Consider the following 21,430-nt stretch of genomic DNA (forward strand, 5'->3'; position numbering starts at 1 on the left):
AGTGTTAAGTTACATGATAAAACCAAACAAATAAGCATAGAACGCGGCGTAAGAAAAGGCGACACACTCTCGCCAAAACTATTCATAACTGTTCTGGAATATGCCTTTAAGATGCTCAACTGGGACAATAAAGGGATCAAAATAGATGGAGAAAAGTTAAATCATCTTCGTTTTGCAGATGACATAGTCCTTATAACTGATGACCTAGGAGAAGTAAAGAAAATGCTAAATGAGTTAGACGCTCTGTGCTGGAAAATAGGCCTGAAAATGAACTTTTCTAAAACTAAATTTATGACTAATCTGATTCCTAGCGGACAGCTGATTATACGCGAACAAGAAGTAGAACTAGTGGAAAAGTACATTTACTTGGGTCATGAAATTAGAATTGGCAGAGATAACCAAACATGCGAAATAAAAAGAAGATTAACTCTTGCTTGGGCAGCCTACGGAGCTCTGAGAGACATATTTAGGAGCAGTATACCGATCGGTTTAAAAAGACAAGTGTTTGGCCAATGTGTGCTACCGGTAATGACATATGGAGCAGAGACACTGACTCTAACCAAGGCAACAGCGTCGAAAATGCGGGTTGCTCAAAGGCGCATGGAAAGATCCATGCTGGGCGTAACTCTACGGGATAAAATAAGAAATGAAGATCTCAGACAAACAACCGGTATCGCAGATGTTGTAGAACGTATCACCAGGCTCAAATGGAACTGGGCAGGACACGTCGCCAGGCTGAAAGATTCAAGATGGGCACGAAGGCTGATGGAGTGGAGACCAAGAGAAGATAAACGAAGTAGAGGAAGGCCGCCTACACGATGGACAGATGATATCAGGCGGATTAGTAAAAACTGGCAAAAATCAGCACAAAACCGTGAAGTGTGGAAACAATTGGGGGAGACCTATGTCCAGCAGTGGACGTAAATTGGTTGGATGATGAAGATGATGTTTCCTATTCCGAATGTGTCAAAGTGAATCTCAGTAGAGCGAATTCAGTATACCATTATACACTTAAAATCTACCGTTTCTCTGTTATTTCAGGTTAAATACACCGATTTGAGAATGAACCAAAAAAAAACTCTTCGCACCTACCATACCTCTTTTTGTATTAAAACTAGAAGATTGACGAAAGAACTAATCTCTTTGCTTTTTTATAAGCTACAAAAATATTTTACATAATTTTTTCTTAACATGCATAGTTTTTAGGGTATTCGCAAAAAACCGTCCGCAAAGGTGTCATTTTTCAATGAAAATGGTCAATTTTCAACCACGCATAACTCAAAAATTATTGAGTTTTCAAAAAAAAATTACAGAACAGTTTTAGGTTACAATTAGGTTCTCTAGCCATTTCCGTGGCTATTTTAACCAAAAAATTTTCCACCCCCACGATAAAAGCTCACATCGGCATAGGGTAGACTTTGTTTCTCGATCTATTCCCTACTTACTATGAAAATATCAAGTAAATCGATGTAGTAGGATGGAATTCGGAGCCAAATACCCTCATTTACTGCCCTAGTAGTTGTTTTATGCTGTATGCATGAGCGATCTACAATTAGTTTCATCAAAGCTATCCGAGCAAAAAATTACGTACCATTGTCTTGATTTAATCTGAATTTATATCATTGGTTTATAAATAGGAAGTTATAATTGAAAGGAAGTGAAAGGCAGAATTTACAAAACAGTCATCAGATCAATAATGACATACGCGGCAGAAACACGACCTGATACAGAAAGGACAAAAAGAATGCTAGAAACAGCAGAGATGAAAACATTGCGAAAAATCAATGGTAAGGCGCTGTGGGATAGAGCTAGAAGTGCAGATATACGAAGGAGATGCAAGGTGGACAACATTAATAACTGGGTGAAAAGCAGAAGAGTAGAATGTAACGACCACATAAGCCGAATGACAACAAATAGACTAGTAAGGACGGTGAGAGACGGTTCCCCAATAGGAAGACGATCAGTGGGAAGACCACGAAAAAGATGGAATGACAACTTACTGGAGGCACATTGAAAAACAGACAGAGTAATGTCTATATAAAAAGAAGAAGAAGAAGAAGAAGAAAAAGAAAAAGAAAAAGAAAAAGAAAAAGAAAAAGAAGAAGAAGAAGAAGAAGAAGAAGAAGAAGAAGAAGAAGAAGAAGAAGAAGGTTTATAAATAAATTAGTTTTGATTAACATTGTAGGAAACATAAAAAAATCAGCCAAAACTTTTACCTCCGAAGTTGATTAATAGCAAGCTGAAAATTTGTTAATAGCTTAACGTTGTCTAGTGGGACACACTTTGAAGTACGGGAACACTGGAACAAAGGAAGTTTTAATTGTGGAACAGGTTAAAAATTTGGAACGTCAGACTACGAAAACGTCCCATGTATTTTGTCGGACAAAACTTCCAATTGATTTGTTACCCTTTCATTAAACTCTCATGCAAAAAATCAGACTCCTATTTATCACCGGTCATAATTCCTGTCATTTGACATGTTCTACGTGTCGGACTTATTAAAATGCACAGTAAATGCACATGCATGATAAATACCCATCTGATTTTTGCACGAGTGTTTAATGAAAGGGTAACAAATCAATTACAAGTTCTGTCCGACAAAGTACATGAGACGGTTTCATAGAATGACGTTTCAAATTTTTAACCTGTGCCACAATTAAAACTTCCCCTGTTCCAGTTTTCCTATACATCAAAGTTTGTCCGACTAAACACCGTTAAACTGTTAACAAATTTTCAGCTTGCTATTAATCAACTTTTTTTAGTACGCGGGATCCAGGCCTAACTCTGTTGTCGAAAAATTCCATAATAAAAATTAAATTTTGCAGCGATGTATGAATTCCAGCCCCAACTTGCTGAAAATATTCTTCTATTGATTTATCATCAATCAATTGATTTATAAATGGAGTTAAAATTTCTTGACGGTATCTTTCAGCATTTAGAATCCCTTCGAAAAATATACAGTCCTACAATAAGTCGCTTGCTTATAGCTGCCCAAGCTCCAACTATCAGTGGATATAAAGTCGCATTTACTATGAATATGATTGAATGCTTGGGAAATGTCACATATTGAGTACCACAAAAGGAATTCCTCAAACATAATATATCTACAGACAAAATCAGCCAAACTGATTTGCGATATCTAATGAAAGGTCATACGAAGCTGGTTTTGCTGAATATAGCATGATATCACGACGATACTTTAGTGATAAGCAGATATAATATTTCAATAGTATACAGGGTGTTTCATTGGGAAAGTAACATACGTTGACTGTAGAAAGAGGACACTTAGGCGGTCTCAAAAATACCATACTTAATGGGTCTTACTCCATTAATAACAGAGATACTGGCTGTTTTATGTATTTTGCCATTTTCTTATTTGGTTCATAACTTTTTAACCACACCGTATATTTATTTTATATTTGGCACGCAAATATCCTTTAAGATGTACAATAAATTAATTTATTTACAAATGTAAAAAATCCAGGTCCGGATTAAAAAATATTAGAAAAATGTTCAGACCCAAAAACAACACCCTGTACATTAATTTTTTTTAAAATGGATTTTTTAGTTGAAAAGAGGATGAAAAACTAAATTTAGTGGTATACTTTGAATTTTCGGCAAAATGATTTTTCTGGTCAAATTTTGAATTTGAATTCTGAAATTATGTGAATTGCGAGAGCTTTAAGTAGAAAAAAAAATTATATACAACTTACAACTTGTTAACCGCACTGTATATTTATTTTATGTTTAACACGCGAATATTCTTTTAGGTGTCCAATCAATTAATTTATTTACAAATAAAAAAATCCAGGTCTGGATTAAAAAATATTGTAAAAGTGTTCCGACCCCAAAAAACACCCTGTATATTAAATTTTTTTAAAATGGATTTTGCATTTGAAGAGAAGATGAGAAACTAAATTTAGTGGTATACTTTGAATTTTCGGCAAAATGATTTTTCTGATAAAATTTTGAATTTGAATTCTGAATTTATGTCAATTGCGAGAGCTCTAAGTAGAAAAAATTAAAATGCGACTTAATTTTAATCAATACCATTATTTATAGCCCGGGAGGTAGTGTCAAATTTGACCGGAGCATTTTAGCATGGCTGGTTTCTTTTTATTTAGGTAGGTGTTCCAAAGCTTATTAACAAATTATGTGTCAGCTGGGCCAAAACCGGGGATTTTAGACAAGAAAAGGTAAAATATGAAAGTTGATGGACAAACGCTACAACTTAAATGTCAAATATTTATACACGTTATTCAGAACATTTGATAGCCTTGCTTACTTGGCTCCTACCTTTCACTTAGGAGATCCAGGTTCAAATCCTGGCGCGGAAAATTCTTTTTGTTTTTTAAATTGACATTTTATTTTGAAAAATAATTATTTTTATAATACCGCGTTTTTATTATTTGTACGAGACAATATAATAAAATCTGTTTGTCTTTTATATAATCGCAAACTATGCATTTTTGGTCATAATATTATGATTTATCTTAATAGGTAAGCAAATTTGTTGTACATGAACCTCTGAAGGTTCCTGAGTTGGTAAGACCAACAATCTAAGTGGAAAGGGAGACATTATTTGTTATTTTTTTGGACTAACTGTTTTTTCTTAATTTTATATATTGTAGAACCGAAAGATACAACCTAAATTTTCACTTTTTTCTCACCAACCCCAATTTTTTTAATAGCAATCTAAATATTTTCCTATTCTCTATAATACATAAAAATGAATGTTTGTCTGTACCTTATATACCTTATAGAATCGTAAACTATACATTTGGTAGAAAAAAGTATAGGTACGCAATATTATTTAGTATTTTTTTGGCTTTCTGGTAATTTTTAGGTATTAAACTTTCAAACATTATTTAGTTTTAAGGCGGTACGAAGTTTGCCGGGTCAGCTAGTTAATAATAAAAAAATATTCTTGGACTAGTGTGGCAAAGATTAAAAAGTATAAATCAATAATTTATGAATTTTAGATTGTAATAAAAAAGCGTCAGCTGCATCATGTACGTTGCAAAAAATGTTAGCTGGCCAAGTGGACATGCCGTGGTATTATAAAAATAACTATTTTTCAAAATAAAATGTTAATTTAAAAAACAAAAAAGAATTTTCCGCGTCAGGATTTAAACCCGGATCTCCTGAGTGAAAGGTAGGAGCCAGGTAAGCAAGTCTATCAAATGTTCTGAGTAACGTATATAAATATTTGACATTTAAGTTGTAGCGTTTGTCCATCAACTTTCATATTTTACCTTTTCTTGTCTAAAATCCCCGTTTTTGGGCCAGCTGACACATCATTTGTTAATAAGCTTTGGAACACCTACCTAAATAAAAAGAAAACAGCCATGCTAAAATGCTCCGGTCAAATATGACACTACCTCCCTGGCTATTAATCTAAATTGGTAAAATGTAAAAATATTTCAGTGTTTTTTTATTATCTGTGACAAATAGTTTATGGCGAATATTCATCTTTAAATAATGAATAAATAATAAAGAGTCGATAAAGAATACATCACTCTAATCAACAAAGTATCTAAAAATTATAACAAAACAGAGAAAATGTGCAGCATAACTATTCAAAACTAAAGTACTTATTCAAAATTACCACCATCAAAAATTACTGTTATGTGTCAGAATGTTAATATTTTACCAATTTAGATTAAATAATGGTATTAATTAAAATTAAATCATATTTTAATTTTTTTTACTTTGAGCTTCGCAATTCACATAATTTCAGAATTCAAATTCAAAATTTTACCAGAAAAATTATTTTGCCGAAAATTCAAAGTATACCATTAAATTAAGTTTTTCATCCTCTTTTCAAATGCAAAATCCATTTTAAAAAAATTTAATACACAGGGTGTTTCTTTGGGTGGGAACATTTATACAATATTTTTTAATCCGGACCTGGATTTTTTTATTTGTAAATAAATTAATTGATTGGACACCTAAAAGAATATTCGCGTGTTAAATATAAAATGAATATACAGTGCGGTTGACAAGTTGTAATCTGTATTTCAATTTTTTTCTACTTAGAGCTCTCGAAATTCACATAATTTGAGAATTTAAATTCAAAATTTGACCAGAAAAATCATTTTGCGAAAAATTCAAAGTGTACCACTAAATTTAGTTTTTCATCCTCTTTTCAACTGAAAAATCCATTTTAAAAAATTTAATGTACATGGTGTTGGTTTTGGGTCTGAATATTTTTCTAATATTTTTTAATCCGGGCCTAGATTTTTTACATTTGTAAATAAATTAATTTATTGTACATCTTAAAGGATATTTGCGTGCCAAATATAAAATAAATATACAGTGTGGTCAAAAAGTTATGGACCAATTAAGAAAATGCCAAAATAGATAAAACACTCAGTATCTTTGTTATTAATAGAGTAAGACCCATTAAGTATGGTATTTTTGAGACCGCCTAAGTGTCCTCTTTCTGTAGTTAACGTATGTTACTTTCCCAGTGAAACACCCTGTATAACGCACTATAAAAAGTACTCACTTCCGTCGCAAGTGTCAAGTGTCGTTATTGATTTTTTTCTTTTTTTTTTTTAATCAATACCTATATAAATTATAGGAAGTCAGAAACATTTTGAGGGAGTCAGAGAGAATTAGAGGATGTCAGAATAAACTGGAGGATGGCAGAAAATAGGAATGAGTCAGAACAAATAGTAAGAGTTCAATAATAGGAGAAAAATGGAGGAATTCAGAAAAAATTGGAGGGAGATACGATAAAATAGGAGGAAGTAAAAAAAAATAGTGTAGCGACTGTAGAGTGTAGAGGGCAATTGATTTTATTCCCCGTCGCATAGCGAACAATCACTACACTAAATTCACAATAAAAATGCACTAGAAATAAACAAACCAAGACACGTCGAACATTACGAGGAGCACTACCGAATCATGATTTACAATGTATAAAATTCGGAAATCGTGAATTGGGATTTACAATGTATATATGTACCTTTCAAATTATGATTTGGGAGTGCTCCTCAAAATATTCATATCTTGGTTTGTTTATTTCTAGTGCATCTTTATTGTGATTGTATTATAGTTTAATATAATTGAAATACCAACCTTCGTAGCTGAGTATACAGTCATTAGGGGCAATGGAAACATTTCCGATCCTGAAGAGACGTTTACTATTGCACCTCGGCCTCTTTTTTTCATGTCTCCAATGAAGGCTCCACATAGTAAAGTGACTGGTACCACATTGATGTTGATCATATCAAATAAATCTTTTTCGGGTACTTCTGACAGGTACATAGGATAGTCATACAGTTTTCCAACATTATTGACTAAAAAGAACAATGAAATAAATTATTAAATGAAGTAAGAAACAGACGTATTCGTAATCATTTGTTGCTTAACTTCCGACGACTGCTCTCGCTCTCTAGAATATGCAGAGCATCATCAGGTCAACGGTTAAGTAAACTAAATGATGCCGTTACAAGGAGTGATTTGTAAAGTCTCCAATAACATGACTTCTTGCTCAAATTATGCTAATAGGAATTTGACTGGATAGACGCTGTATAGGTTAACAAATATATGGGCAAGTTCTTGAGGGTAGAGAGAAAGTGGCGAAAACAGGCAAAAAATTTGTGTTTGATATTTTGTTTGTAAAATGGAATAAAACGTGATGCCATCTATTTAATTTTTAATATGTAACGATTTTACTGTTTTATTTATATTTATTAAAATATTTTTATTTATTTATTTGTTAATAATTGTAAGACTGACAACGTTTGGATCAAAAGAGTTAATAATAACTGAAGTTGATGTTAAGTCTGGTTATGCAATTGCAACCAAAATTTTAATATATAAGGTCATTGCTCCTAAATGTCCTTAAGGTAAGGACAGTGGTCGTAAACAGGAAGAAACTAATTAGAAAAACAACTAAATGATTGTATCAACACTAATATGACTATAGAATGTGAGTTAGCTAACATAAATATAGGTACCTGAAACTGAAAACCACACCTGAAAACAAAAGAAAGGAAACCAATAGATTCAGTTGTAGAGTCGAGTAAAAAGAAAAATAAGGGAAAAATAAACTCAGTTGTAAGTTAATTGAAAGTTAGAAAGGGAAATTACTTTATTAGTTTAAACAGACAAGAATGTGTGGCATTTATGTAATTTACTATTCTAATTCGGAAATAAGCCACAATTTAAGTTGAAAAATGATTTTGTTGACGTTTCGGATTTCAGTTCGGATGTCGTTATCGAGATACAAAATATAAGTAAATTAAACAAATTTTGTTATGTTGCTTGGTAAAAAAATCGTTTAATAATTTAAATTAATTTGAATCATTCGACTTTAAAGCGATCTTGTCAATTTTTACGAGTTGCGTTACTGGGACGACTTTATTGGGATAATCATTCGATTTGATAAAATAAATTTTAACTCAAAAACATCCGTCAGAAAAATCATAGCATGTGATTTGTCTTTAAAAAGACAACCACATGCAATGATGACAATAAAATTCTCGTGTTAATGAGTCCATAGTAAATCACGAGGAAAAACCAGGAAAAACCTCATGATAATATCCAAACATTGTAAGAATTTGGTCTTATATTCAGTTTATTCTCTGATTTTATTATCTGAATTAATACAACACTCTGATATTATAGGTATGTTATTTTAAATTTAAGCGATGTAATCTCGATATGTTATTGACTTACTAATATTTTATTTACTTAGCAATATTTTCTTACTATTGACTTCCTCTTGTAATATGGGTAACCACATCCTACTGCATTCTGCCGAGGAATTTGTGACACAGTTGGTGTCGTTTAACATAATTAAAGCCGCTTCTTTCATTTTCCCTTATTAATGTCTGTTTCTTTCAGGAATATACTTGAATCTTTCCACTGAACTCTATGCTCATAGTCCCATTCGTGTTGACTTATTTGAGATCTATAAAATTCTCTATTTTTAATATAAGACTGATGTTCACTTATTCTAACGTTTAATTGTCTTTATGTTTCATCTAAATAAAAATGTTCGCATTCACAAGATATTTTATAAATACAATTCTTTGTCCTTTCTTGTTAATTATTAGATTTAGTTTTATATCAAATAGATCTCAATGTGTTTGTTGTTTTAAATGTTGTTGAATGCAACTCATAAATATTGACATTATCATTTTAAAGTCGTCTTTTAAAATATATAATAATTTCTGAATTGTCAATTAATCCAGGGAAATAAGCTAGAAATAGACCATGTTCAGGACACTCAAAGATCCAGGTAGCTGACTACTTTTTTAGTTATTGTGGACCTATAGGAAGAAAACCTACCTGTTTACTGCCTAGAGTTCGCGTCCGTTTTTTAATTATTATGAATTTAGTGCAAAAATCGCGATTTTTTCGATTTTTTGCACCCCATTCAAACGCTAAATAATTGACATAAAATTACAAAATTTAATTTTGTAGAACATTGAAAAACCTTCAAAATGCCGATTTTTGAAAGATAAAAAGTTAATTTGTTGCTTCGCAAACTGCAAAATAAGTAAAAATCGTTATTTGTTAATAAATTTTACTAAAACTACCTAAGAACTGTTGTGTTTCACCTAAAGTTGGGTATTTGGGTACTTAACAAACGCTCAAAATTTGAGACGGATCCATTGATTACTTTAAAAGGTATTCTATTTGTTTATCCCAGAGACCTTTATTTTGCAATAACATAAGACAGAAAATAATGAAGATAGGGCCATTCTGCGTATGCCAAATGAAATTACGTATACGTATGCGTATCTAATAAGTATTATCTAATAAAAATAATTTATTTATTCAAGCGTACCTTAACTTTTTCTATGAGTAATGATGATACTATGATTAAAAAAATATTTTTTCAGGCATTGTTTAAACAAATGAGACTCTTTATTAATTAATAAATTTATAAACAAATTGCATATTTGTAGTGTACGTAGAAATTACATACAATATCAAAAAGTAAGATCAAAATCGATTGAGTTGATTCGGAGATACAGAAAATTGTATTATCTTGAAACTGTTATTTCGGTATTTTAATTCGGTGGATTTGTAGGTCCCCCTAAGTAACCGTTTGAACTACAGTTTTGAAAAATCGTAAAAGGTGCTGTGAAGGTACAATGTTTGTGCAAATTTTTTAACAAAAATACAAATCCCATTCTTTAAAATGACATCAATGAGATTCTTTAATTTTTATAAACAAATTAGCTGTAAATAAAAAAAAACACGTGCTAACTTTATCCCAAATGAACCCAGGCTAAATTTCTTTATTTGAAAAGTCGTGTTAAATTACTAGCTTTTCGAATATATAAAAAGATTGTTTCTACATATAATACTTTTAAAGTGATTCTAAATGTTTATAAACTACAAAATTTCAAAAATTTGGCATTAGTATTTTTGGCTATATTAATTAATTTTTTTATCTTTCTTTAATACATTTTGATACCACCACTTTTCTACTTTCATTTGGCATACGCAGAATTGCCCTATCTTCGTTATTTTCTGTCTTATATTATTGCAAAATAAAGGTCTCTGCGGTATAAACAAATAGAATAACTTTTAAACTAATTAATAGGCTATTGATTATGTACTATAGAAAGGAACTACAACGTTAACGGGGTTTTATTATTTCATATTATGGTCAATGAATCTCTATATATGAAAAAACCGCGGAGTGCTACCATTTAGAGGGGTGCGTTTTTGAGAAATGGGTGAATTAGTCCCTGGGCACAGGTTACATTATGGTTAGTTCTATGCACTTTTGGTACAAACACGTCTACATAAATATTGTTCCTGGTTAAATTTCCTATCTAAATATAACTTTTTAAAGTAAAAGATACTTTTTTTTACAAAAATATATTCAAAAGAAAAAGCACAAAGAACCCCAAAAGAAAGAAATTTTGTTTTTTGTCCCATAACTTTTGTCCACGGGGATATAGGTATAGATATTGCTTCACAGAAAAAAAACTAACATATTTTTTCTTTAAAATTATGTTTGGTAGAGGTCATTAGGATTTACAGTTTTCGAAATATGATTTTACAAAGTTCGCCACTCACAGCAATTTTGGGCAATTTTCCTTGTTATTTGGCAAATATTGTTCTGTAACTTTTTTCTGCGTAACTTTAGGCATATGCAATGGTACATGTAAGAGGAATAGAAATCAAATACCTTTAAAATGGTCTACTGTATAATGTTGTACGATTTCTTTTAAAGAGGTTATCTTTTTCAAGATTTTATACTTTTAACGAGTTTTTATATTTTTTACGATTACTTTTTAAATTTCCCATTATAATTTTTTTTCTACATTTAGGTATATATTATATAATAAAAAAGAAAGCTTATTCTGTTTACTTTAAAATTGTGTATTATAAAAAATTCTAGGATTAGTTTTGAATAAGATATGCTTTTTCAAAATGTAATAAGTACTTGCAACGATTTTTGATTTTAGGATTATTTTTTAAATTTCTCATTATAACTTTTTTATGTGATTGTGTAGTATGATTGAATCTTATTTTTTATAGGTAATACTTTGGATCCACTTGACTCGGCCGGGCGAACTTCAAAATATGGATTAATTCCAATATTTACTGTCAAAGCTTTGCTTGAAAAAATAGCATGTAAATGTACCAAAGGATGTGCAAAAAACTGCGGTTGTAGGAAGATAGGAATTAGTTGTTCAATATTCTGCGGAGGAAAACCTAAACGAAATTGAGTCCGCGGCTAATGATGCAGTAGCACGTTTGGGGCCCTCCAAGTCCGGAATAAAGTATCGGTTAGCGTACAAGCACTTCCAAGAGTGGTGCGATACAAGAGGAGTACGGCAAGTTACCGAAGACGTTTTACTGGCATATTTTAATATAATGGAAAATGAAAATAAATGGAAGTCTTCTACAATGTGGTCACGATACTCTATGATAAAATCCGAGTTAGTTATTACAAAAAATGTGGATATAAGCAAATTTTTAAAGTTGCGTGCCTTTCTGAAAAAGACAAGCGAATGATATACTGCAAAGAAGTCTAAAGTTTTCACTAAAGACGAGTTTGATAAATTTTTGTTTGAAGCGCCAGATAAGTTGTATTTAGGATTAAAGGTAAAAAAAATTATATTGCAAAGCATGTAGTATACTCTACTAAATTATAAAAATATTTCAGATTGTTTTGTTAATTGGGGTTACCGGCGCCTGTCGATGCGACGAAATGGTAAAAATGAAGACTGTGGACATTGAGGATAAAGAAAATGTAATAATTATCAAAATCCCAGACAGTAAAACACGACAAATTAGAACTTTTACGATAATTGGTCAAAACTACATTAAACTGTATAAAAAGTATGCATCACTGCGGCCTGAAAATTTCACAGAAAACCGATTTTTTATCAAGTACCAAAATGGAAAGTGTTACCGAAGCGTCATGGGAATACATTCGATCAGCGCAGTAGCCTAAAAAGTAGCTAGTTATTTAAATTTAAACGATGCAAGCGCATACACGGGTCACTCTTTACGACGAACTTCAGCAACACTTTTAATTGATGGAGGCGGAAATCTAGAATGCCTCAAACGACATGGGGGCTGGAAATCAAGCACGGTTGCCGAAGGATATATAGAGGATTCAATAAGAAATAAGAACGATAATGCTCAAAAAATTTTAAACCCTCATGATTCGCCAACATCGGGAATGATTGCTGAAAGTTGTGCTCGACCATCAGTATCATCAACAATTACCAATGCGTATCAAGAGTCGGGAACATTTTTGCACGGTTTCAATTTTGAAAATGCCTCATTAACTAATTGTACTTTTAATATTACTATAAATAAAAATGATGTTTAATTGTTGTTAATGACATTTGTATTGTTGCTTTGTGACATGTTTCATATTGTTGCCATGAGAACATTTTTCCCTCCGCCGTAAAGAAATGGAAAAAAAAACTGCTGCCGGCGGAGACATCAAACTTTGACAGGATCAAGTTAGATAAGTAATGTCATCATTATTTGACGTTTGAAGAAAAATAGTACATTGTTTACCGGGTAGGAAAAGCTTAACATTCCTGGACGACTGTGAAGATTGCTAAGTCGAGGCGCAAGCCGAGACTTAGCAACACAGAGTCCAGGAATGTGGCTTTTCCTACGAGGTAAACATACTATTTTTCCGCAAATCGTTTAAAATTCGACAGATATTGATTGATTTAAAAAAAAACGCGATAATTTTATTCCCCAAATAAATGGTGCTTTGAAATTCCTAATAAAATTACTTGGGTTACTATGGAAACGTATTGAGGTTGAATTGTCAAACTTGACGCTTATAAATTTAATTGCTGGTGTTCTCGAAAGTAAAATGATAAGTGATGATGAAATCTCCATTCCTGGGACTCCTCCAGAGCTGGTTGAGGCAGTGAATACTGCTTCATTAGAATTATTGCCAAAGAAATCAAGAGAAAAGTACGAAAATGCATACAGACGTTTTATGGATTATCGCATGAGTAAAAATACGAGTTCTTTCTCAGAAAATGTTGTAATGGCATACTTCCTAGACCTTTGTTTAAAGATGAAATCTTCAACATTATGGGCCAATTATTCAATGCTGAAGATATATTAATAATATATCAATTATTCAACAACTGTACGGAAATATCATTTCCTTACAGTAAGGAAATGACATTTCCTTACAGTAAGGAAGTCCTGACTTTTTCTTCAAGAAATTTTGACAGGAATGTCAAAATTTCCTGGCGATTTGCGGAAAAAGTAATTATTAAAGTACAGTGTATGAGTAAATTAGATTTTCCCGTATACCTAATATTCAGAACATAACATGGTGGCAGCGGTAAACGGAAAAATAATGTTTAAAATAACTTTGTGTGAAAAGGTTATGTCAACGGTGTGATTTAGCGGTAATAGTAAAAAAATTTTCGTTTTTTTTTTCTGATAAAAACACATACAATTAAGGTGGTATAATACCTAGCTGTAGAATTTACTTTATTAAAATGGCCGAGTCATTTGAACAGTGTAGAGCCCCCGAACAATTCGAATTCAAGGGTAACAATCTCCCAGCCAATTGGAAGTTGTGGGAACAAAAATATCATATTTACAAATTGGCTAGTGGGAAGTCAACTAAAACGGATAGCATAAAAATAGCAGTACTATTAAACTATTTAGGAGATGAGGGCATCCGTATCGATAATACCTTTGAGTATGAAGAAGGGGAAGACAAAAACAAATTGTCAGTAGTATTGGAAAAGTTTGATTAATACTGTGAGCCACTTAAAAATCAGGTATTTGAGCACTTCAAATTTTTCAAACGAAACCAGTTACAGGGTGAAACAATAGAACAATTTGTCATGGCATTGAAAGAGTTAGCAAATTCATGTGATTTTAAAGAAAAAGATGTATTGATACGGGGATAGGATCGCCCTTGGAGTTATAGATGAAAGAATACAGGAGAAATTATTACAAAAGCCAGATCTCAGTTTAGCTGAAGCTATAAACATATCCAGGTCAATGGAATATGGAATCAAGTGTTTTAACCCAGAGACAGATAGCGGCAGACAGTGCATCCGTGAGTGCAATTAATAACCAATACATGTCAAATAGTGATAGTGCGTGTAGTGCAACAAGTAGCAACTTTCAGAAAAATGAACAGTTTCGGTCTAAAGCAGAGCACAGTGGCAACGGTAAAAGTGCTGGCATCAGGAGTGGCAGAACAGCTGGAGGTAACTGTATGAACTGCGGTCTTCAACATGTTCGAGGTAAGTGTCCTGCTTTTTATAGAACTTGTGGGCACTGTAACCGTAAGGGTCACTACCGTAAATATTGCCGCAGCATGAATAGAGAACACGAAATTTCCGAAAACCTTAAAGACAGTACTGAGGAATTAGAAGTGCGTATAGACTCTATTGACTGTTCCGAAAATGTCGTGTGGACAATAGACTCAGTTGATGCTATTGAGTGGTTTGATAGAATATCTCTCATAGGTACTAAAACTAATTTCAAAATTGATACGGGCAGTCATGTAAACATTTTAAATTTTAGTGATTTTAAAAACTTAAATATCCCATCTAATAAACTTTCATTAACACGTGTAAAACTTTCATCATATTCTGGTCACAAAATAGACACTATCGGACAGATTTATATAAATTGTGAATATAATAATATCCAGAAAAAACTTTTATTTTATGTTCTAAGGGACCCCTACCCTAGTTCTATTCTGGGACTTAGTGCTGCTAATGATTTAAAAATATTAAACCTGAATGGCAATAATTGTGAAACTATTATAGACTCCGACAAACACATTCCCATTCCAACTAGTGTAAATAACATTCTGTGCAAACATACAAAAGTTTTTTCAGGTATAGGACTTGTTGATAGGTGCTACAAAATAGCCTTAAGGGATGATGCTATTCCCCGAATTTCTGGTGCTAGAAAAATACCTACTGCTCTTGATTCCAAAGTGAAGGAAAAACTTGATGAAATGGTGGCTGAAAAAATTATCGTACCTGTAAGTGAGCCAACGGATTGGGTACATCCCATAGTAATAGCAGCCAAGGCCAACGACGATATGAGGGTGTGCATGGACCCTTGGTCCTTAAATGTTTATATTAGACGGGAAAATCTTCCAATCCCCACTCAAGATGTTCTGTTTAGCAAACTCTCTGGTGCCAAATATTTCTCATTACTTGATGCTTCTTCTGCATTTTTGCAAATACCGCTTAGTGATGATAGCTCATTTCTTCGCACAATAGCAGGCCCATTTGGTAGATATCGTTTTTTGAGGTTACCCTATGGCATTTCTTCAGCACTCGAAATATTCCAAAAATTTATTCAAGAAACCTTGGATGGGCTTCCAGGTGTAATTGCATATTGTGATGACATCTTAATTTTTGGAAGATCTCTAGAGGAACATAACAAAAACTTAAACGCTGTCTTAAATAAAATTTCAAAATCTGGCTTGACCTTAAATTTAGAGAAATCAAAATTCTGTGCTAATCGCCTCAATTTCCTGGGACATGTGCTTAGTGAAAAAGGTGTGGAAGCAGATGAAAAAAAGATTTCTTCAGAAAAAGATGAAAAAAATTGTAAAGAACTCCAAAGGTTTCTGGGAATGATCACATACCTTGCAAAATTTATTCCTAACCTCTCATCTGAAACAGCAGTGCTGAAAAAACTTCTGGGTAAAAAGAATGTATGGCAGTGGACTGCTAATGAAACAAGATGTTTTGAACGACTTAAAAAACTTATAACGTCAACCCCAGTCCTGTCGTTTTTCAATCCAAATCAAGCCGTCACACTTTCTGTTGATGCAAGTCCTTACGGCCTAGGCGCCATGATAAGCCAAGAAGACCATATTATTGAATGTGCCTCTGTATCACTAACCAGCTGTTAACAAAGATATAATCATATCGAGAAAGACTTATTGGCTGTAGTACATGGATATGAGCGATTTTATTATAATTTGTTTGGTCGTAGGTTCAAGGTAGAAACTGATCACCGCCCGCTAGTAGGATTACTTAAAAAATCATTAGATGAACTCTCTCCCCGAATCCAACGACTAGTTTTTCGACTATTACGATACGATTTTGAATTATCCTATGTTCCAGGCAAGCTGATGCATGTCCCTGATGTACTCAGCCGTGAACCAATCAACGATATTATCAACACTGATTATCTGGAGAACAACCTGAAAGTGTATTCTGTACTATCCACCACTCCAAACAATAAAGCCAGGCTTATTAAAGCTATTAATGAGGATGTTATTCTACATAAAGTTAAGTTTTATGCCCTAAATGGCTGGCCAACCCATAAAGCTAATGTTTGAAGTCCTATTAAATCATACTGGACAATTCGAGATGATATATATGTTCATAAAGACATGCTTTTTTATCAAAACAGACTAATTATTCCATCTGTTCTGAGGGAAGAGTTCTTAAATTTATTACACCGCACTCATCAGGGCATTGTTTCCACCAAAAAATTAGCAAACGACTGTGTATACTGGCCCGGTCTATCAGTAGATGTTAAAAACATTGTGTCAAATTGTTTAACTTGTCAGAAGTATGCAGTCTCAAATCCTAGGGAACCCCTGACCCCTCATGAAATTCCAATATTACCTTGGCAAAAAGTAGGCATGGATTTCAAATCTTTAGGCCAGGAGGATTTCATTGTGCTTGTAGATTACTACAGCAAATTCACTATTGTCAACAAGTTAGCAAATAAAAGGGGTTCAACTGTCTTGTCAACCCTAAAAAATATTTTTTTAATCAATTGAATTCCTCAAGAAATCTTTTCCGACAACGGTCCTCCATTCAATTCGTACTAGTTTCAACAATTTGCAAAGAAATATGACATTATTCTAAATACTTCCAGTCCCAAATATCCCCGCTCAAATGGTATGGTCGAACGAGCCATACAAACAATAAAAGCTTTGTTAACTAAGGCTTATCAGGAAGGTGTAGACCCATTTCTAGCCATCCTACAGTACAACATAACTCCAAGTCTGATTTACCTGCTCCATGCTAATTACTAATGGGTCGGATGCTCAGATCAATAATACCAGTCAAAACTGATGTCCTTAAACCTAACTTTCCAACTGTTGGTGTAAAGAAGGCACTCGAAAAAAGACAATCTAGACAAAGGGTATATTATAACAAAGGAACGAAAAGGCTCCCAACCCTTGAAGTTGATCAACCAATTTTATTTCAAAAAGGAACCAGAGACTGGACACCAGCCGTTGTTAAACACCAATTAAGCCATGGAGATTATATAGTGCAGGCAGGTGATGGCCAATATCGAAGAAACCGATTGTTTCTAAAGCCACTAAACATCAGAAATGACCTTGAAGGCCAAAACAATAACACCCCTCAAATCCATGTGGAAAATTCCTCTATTCGCACTATTCATTCGTCAAGCCAACCCACTTCTCAAGTGAGGGACCAAACTGCACTAACATCAAACCCAAACGACCCCAAAGGAAAAGAAAATGCAAGATGTACAAGAAGTGGACGTACTTTAAAGCGTGTCATATATCAAGGTCATCAAAGACGTCTGGCAACGCAGCTGAAAGCCAGGTCCCCAGTTTGAATTATGTCACAACTCATGTCATGTCGTATAATTTAAAATGTATAAAACTGATTAAATAAAAAGTAACTGTTAAAGTACCGTGTATGAGTAAATTAGATTTTCCCGTATACCTAATATTCAGAACATAACAGAGCTGCCATTCGTAATAGTCCTGTTTTCGATGTATTGAACCACTTTCTGAGGTTTGAAGCCAAGAAATTTTTCTTCCCCCGTGTCGTCTCTTTCCAAATACCTTGCCCTGAAGAATGAATTTCAACAAGCCATATCTGTGTCCATTCCTCATAATATGGCCAAGATACTCTAGTTTGTGCTCTTTTAAGGTGTTAATAATCTCGCAGTCCTTGTCCATTCTACGTAGGACCTCAACGTTAGTCACACGATTCACCCACGAAATTCTTAAAATGCGTCTATAACACCAAATCTCGATTCCTTCGAGTTTTCTTAAAGAAGCTTTGGAAAGTATCCAGGCCTCTACTCCGTATAATAACCTAGAAAATACATAGCACCTTAAGATAGAGATTTTGGTACCAGTGGTAAATCGTGACTTTTGAAAAGAGATTTCATCGATATTTGTTTCTTTACTGACTGATCTCACTTTTCCTATGCGTTGTGTTATTCCAGTTGAGTGGTATGTAGGTACCAAGGTATATGCGTATTATGTAGCTGCCCACCCTGTCAATTGGGTGTTGGTTAACGAAAAGCTCTGTATTAATATTTCGCGGTTACTAACTACCACGTACTATTTTTTTTTCGTAGTGCTTTGATTTTTATTGGGGTCACGTCCGTGCTTGCTACTTTTATCTGATATGCGCGACAACATTCTTTGCAAACCATCTAGATCTAGACCAGGAGTCACCAATTATGTTCCCTGAGGGTCCGTTTTGCAAACCTATGACACTTGTGGGGTCCGGATTGAATGCTACCTGTGTCTGATTGTTCTAATTCGGTTTCTTTCCGGATTCTTGTAAAACAATATCCTCTTTAAATAAATCAGAGTGTAGTACTAGACCAAGTGGCAGCGCTGAAAAATCTATTTGAATTTACTAAAGCTAGATTTTTCACAGTTGATTACTGTAAGTGTGTAGAGAAACATACTGCGGTCGGTCAAGCGAAACGTAGAACAGGGGTTACTGAGAGGGTATCAAAGTTGCTTTCCTACGAAGGTAATTAAATCCATTTACTAAGGCACACATTTAATCAGTACACACATTCTAAATTAAATATAAATAAAAGTTATTATAGTCGGTCAGCTGTATGACGGGACAGAGCCGGTCGGTCGGCCCCAATAGTCGATTGAGGAAATGAAGCATTTTGGCTTGCAATTTTTTCGTCCAGCATGGATTTACTTGAAATTTTCACAGAAGGTAGGGAATAGTCCAAGGATCATTTATATATCATGCCGCTATCATACGCTAAAATCTTGGGGGTGGTTGCCACCCCATCTCGGGGGGTGGGGATTTTTTATTACATTTTAACCATGTAATTCGATAGAAAAAGTGATTCTAAGAAAAAAATGTTTTTTACATTTTCTTCGTAAAACTAACATTGTTCGAGTTATTCGCGCTTGAAAATAACAGTATTTCGACGTCGACTTTTTTAGAGGGTTTTTTGAAAATACCTCGAAAAATATGCATTTAATCAAAAAAACTGTAGATGTCAAAATTGTATCTTTTAGTAACACAAACCAAATTCTTTTCCTATAATATCTTTAAGACCAATACAAACCGAGATACGGCATGTTACAGGTTAGCTTTTCTCGTCAAATGCATAATTTGAAATATTCAAAGCCAAATAATGGGAAAAATTTGCATTTTTCGAGGAAAACTTAAATAATCTTTTTTCAAGTATACAATTAGGCCTTTAAAAAAATAATAAAAAGTTTCTAGCATGAAAATTAAGCGACTTACAAAAAAAATGTAGGTACCTGCTTTTCTCTACGAAAAAATCAGTGAGAATCTTAACCCTTAACTACCTTCCTAATTTAAAATTGGTCTTCACCTTTCTGTAGTGCCTTTTATATTTATATTATCAATACAATCAAGGAGTTTGACCTATTTAAAAGGCCGCATATGAAATGCCTCCCGAAAAAGGGTTTCTTACCTGTCGCTAAAATGGCCACATACGAATTGCCTCCCAAGCTTTAAATAAATCACATGCTTCTAATCTTTATGTGAAGGTGAGACGTTGCCACATCTTCGTCCCTTTGTAAATTTTTGGCAAAATTGGTATTTTGTTATTTAATTTATTTTATTTTGAACCTTTATGTATTAAACATTATTGACACTAGGCGGTATTTATAAATTTCAACTAACTTATACATATGTAATTAGTTTTATAACCATTATAATATATTTTATAATACCCATTATTTTTTGTTATTAATAATTTAACAAAAAATACAAAAACATAATAAGTATTTTATAGATTTATTAAAAATAACATCACAAAAACTTATTTGGAAAATATTACAAAATGTGTATAGAAATAAAAAAATAAGAAAATATTTTTCCTAAATTTATATGATACTACTTTGACAAATTCTAATCTATTTATTTTATTTACATTCTCTTAATTCTAAAATTTTTTCTTTTAGAAAATTTATTTTTGCTGTACTTTCCGCAACAATTTTTTTTGGTGTCGAAACAGAATTCAATTTAATGTAGGTATTTATTTGAAATTGTAAAATTATGCATATCAATAAAATTATTAATGTTAGGATGTGGGCAGTAGAAAGAAGAATTATACTTGGAATGAAAACTTTCGCAAGGGTTTGTGGTTCTTTGTAAGAATGAAGAGTGTTTAGCCCAAATATGTGGAGGAAATGTCGAATTTTTAGATATGTAATTATCAACAAGATAATCACAAAACTGGGTGACTCTCTCATCGACTGGTTTAATTTCTGCCAAATCTATAGCGAAAAAATCGCTAACATCTTCAGGATGTAAGAATGAAAGACCAAAAATATAAATAAGAAAATGCGTAACTTCGTTTGAGTCAACACCTTTTTTCTGATATTCTGGAGCTAATCCCAGTGCTTGAACCTTTCTATAACATGTCTAACTCCTGACCCAAATGAAAACGACATCCATGAAGATATGCTTCAGGAAATGCCATACGAATACCATTATGAATGGAAATTTCAAAGTCTGAAGTTATTACTTTAGGGGATACAGGACAATTAATTTTAAAACATTGTTCTATGATATATTTAAAAGCGAGATAATATGAAGATGACTTTTTATCTTGAAGTAAACAAAAGAAAAGAGGAATATAATGTCCATTTTTCAAGCCATGTATACTAAAAACAATTGAGTGAAAAAACGAGGACAGTATTCAAAAGTTCCGTCAACAACATACCAAT

General features: G+C 33.0%; 1 protein-coding gene across 2 annotated transcripts in view; it reads right to left on the bottom strand.

The window, feature by feature from the left end:
* LOC126889831 (inactive hydroxysteroid dehydrogenase-like protein 1) overlaps positions 1 to 21,430 on the bottom strand; it is an 80,431-nt gene that overhangs the window by 22,342 nt on the left and 36,659 nt on the right. For both annotated transcript variants that reach the window (XM_050658519.1, XM_050658518.1), the window contains exon 4: positions 7,087 to 7,307. In XM_050658519.1, coding sequence (XP_050514476.1) covers positions 7,087 to 7,307 — 221 coding nt within the window. The remainder of the gene's footprint in view (positions 1 to 7,086; positions 7,308 to 21,430) is intronic.

The sequence above is a fragment of the Diabrotica virgifera genome, chromosome 8 (genome assembly GCF_917563875.1).
Source record: "Diabrotica virgifera virgifera chromosome 8, PGI_DIABVI_V3a".
Taxonomy (NCBI): Eukaryota; Metazoa; Arthropoda; class Insecta; order Coleoptera; family Chrysomelidae; genus Diabrotica; species Diabrotica virgifera.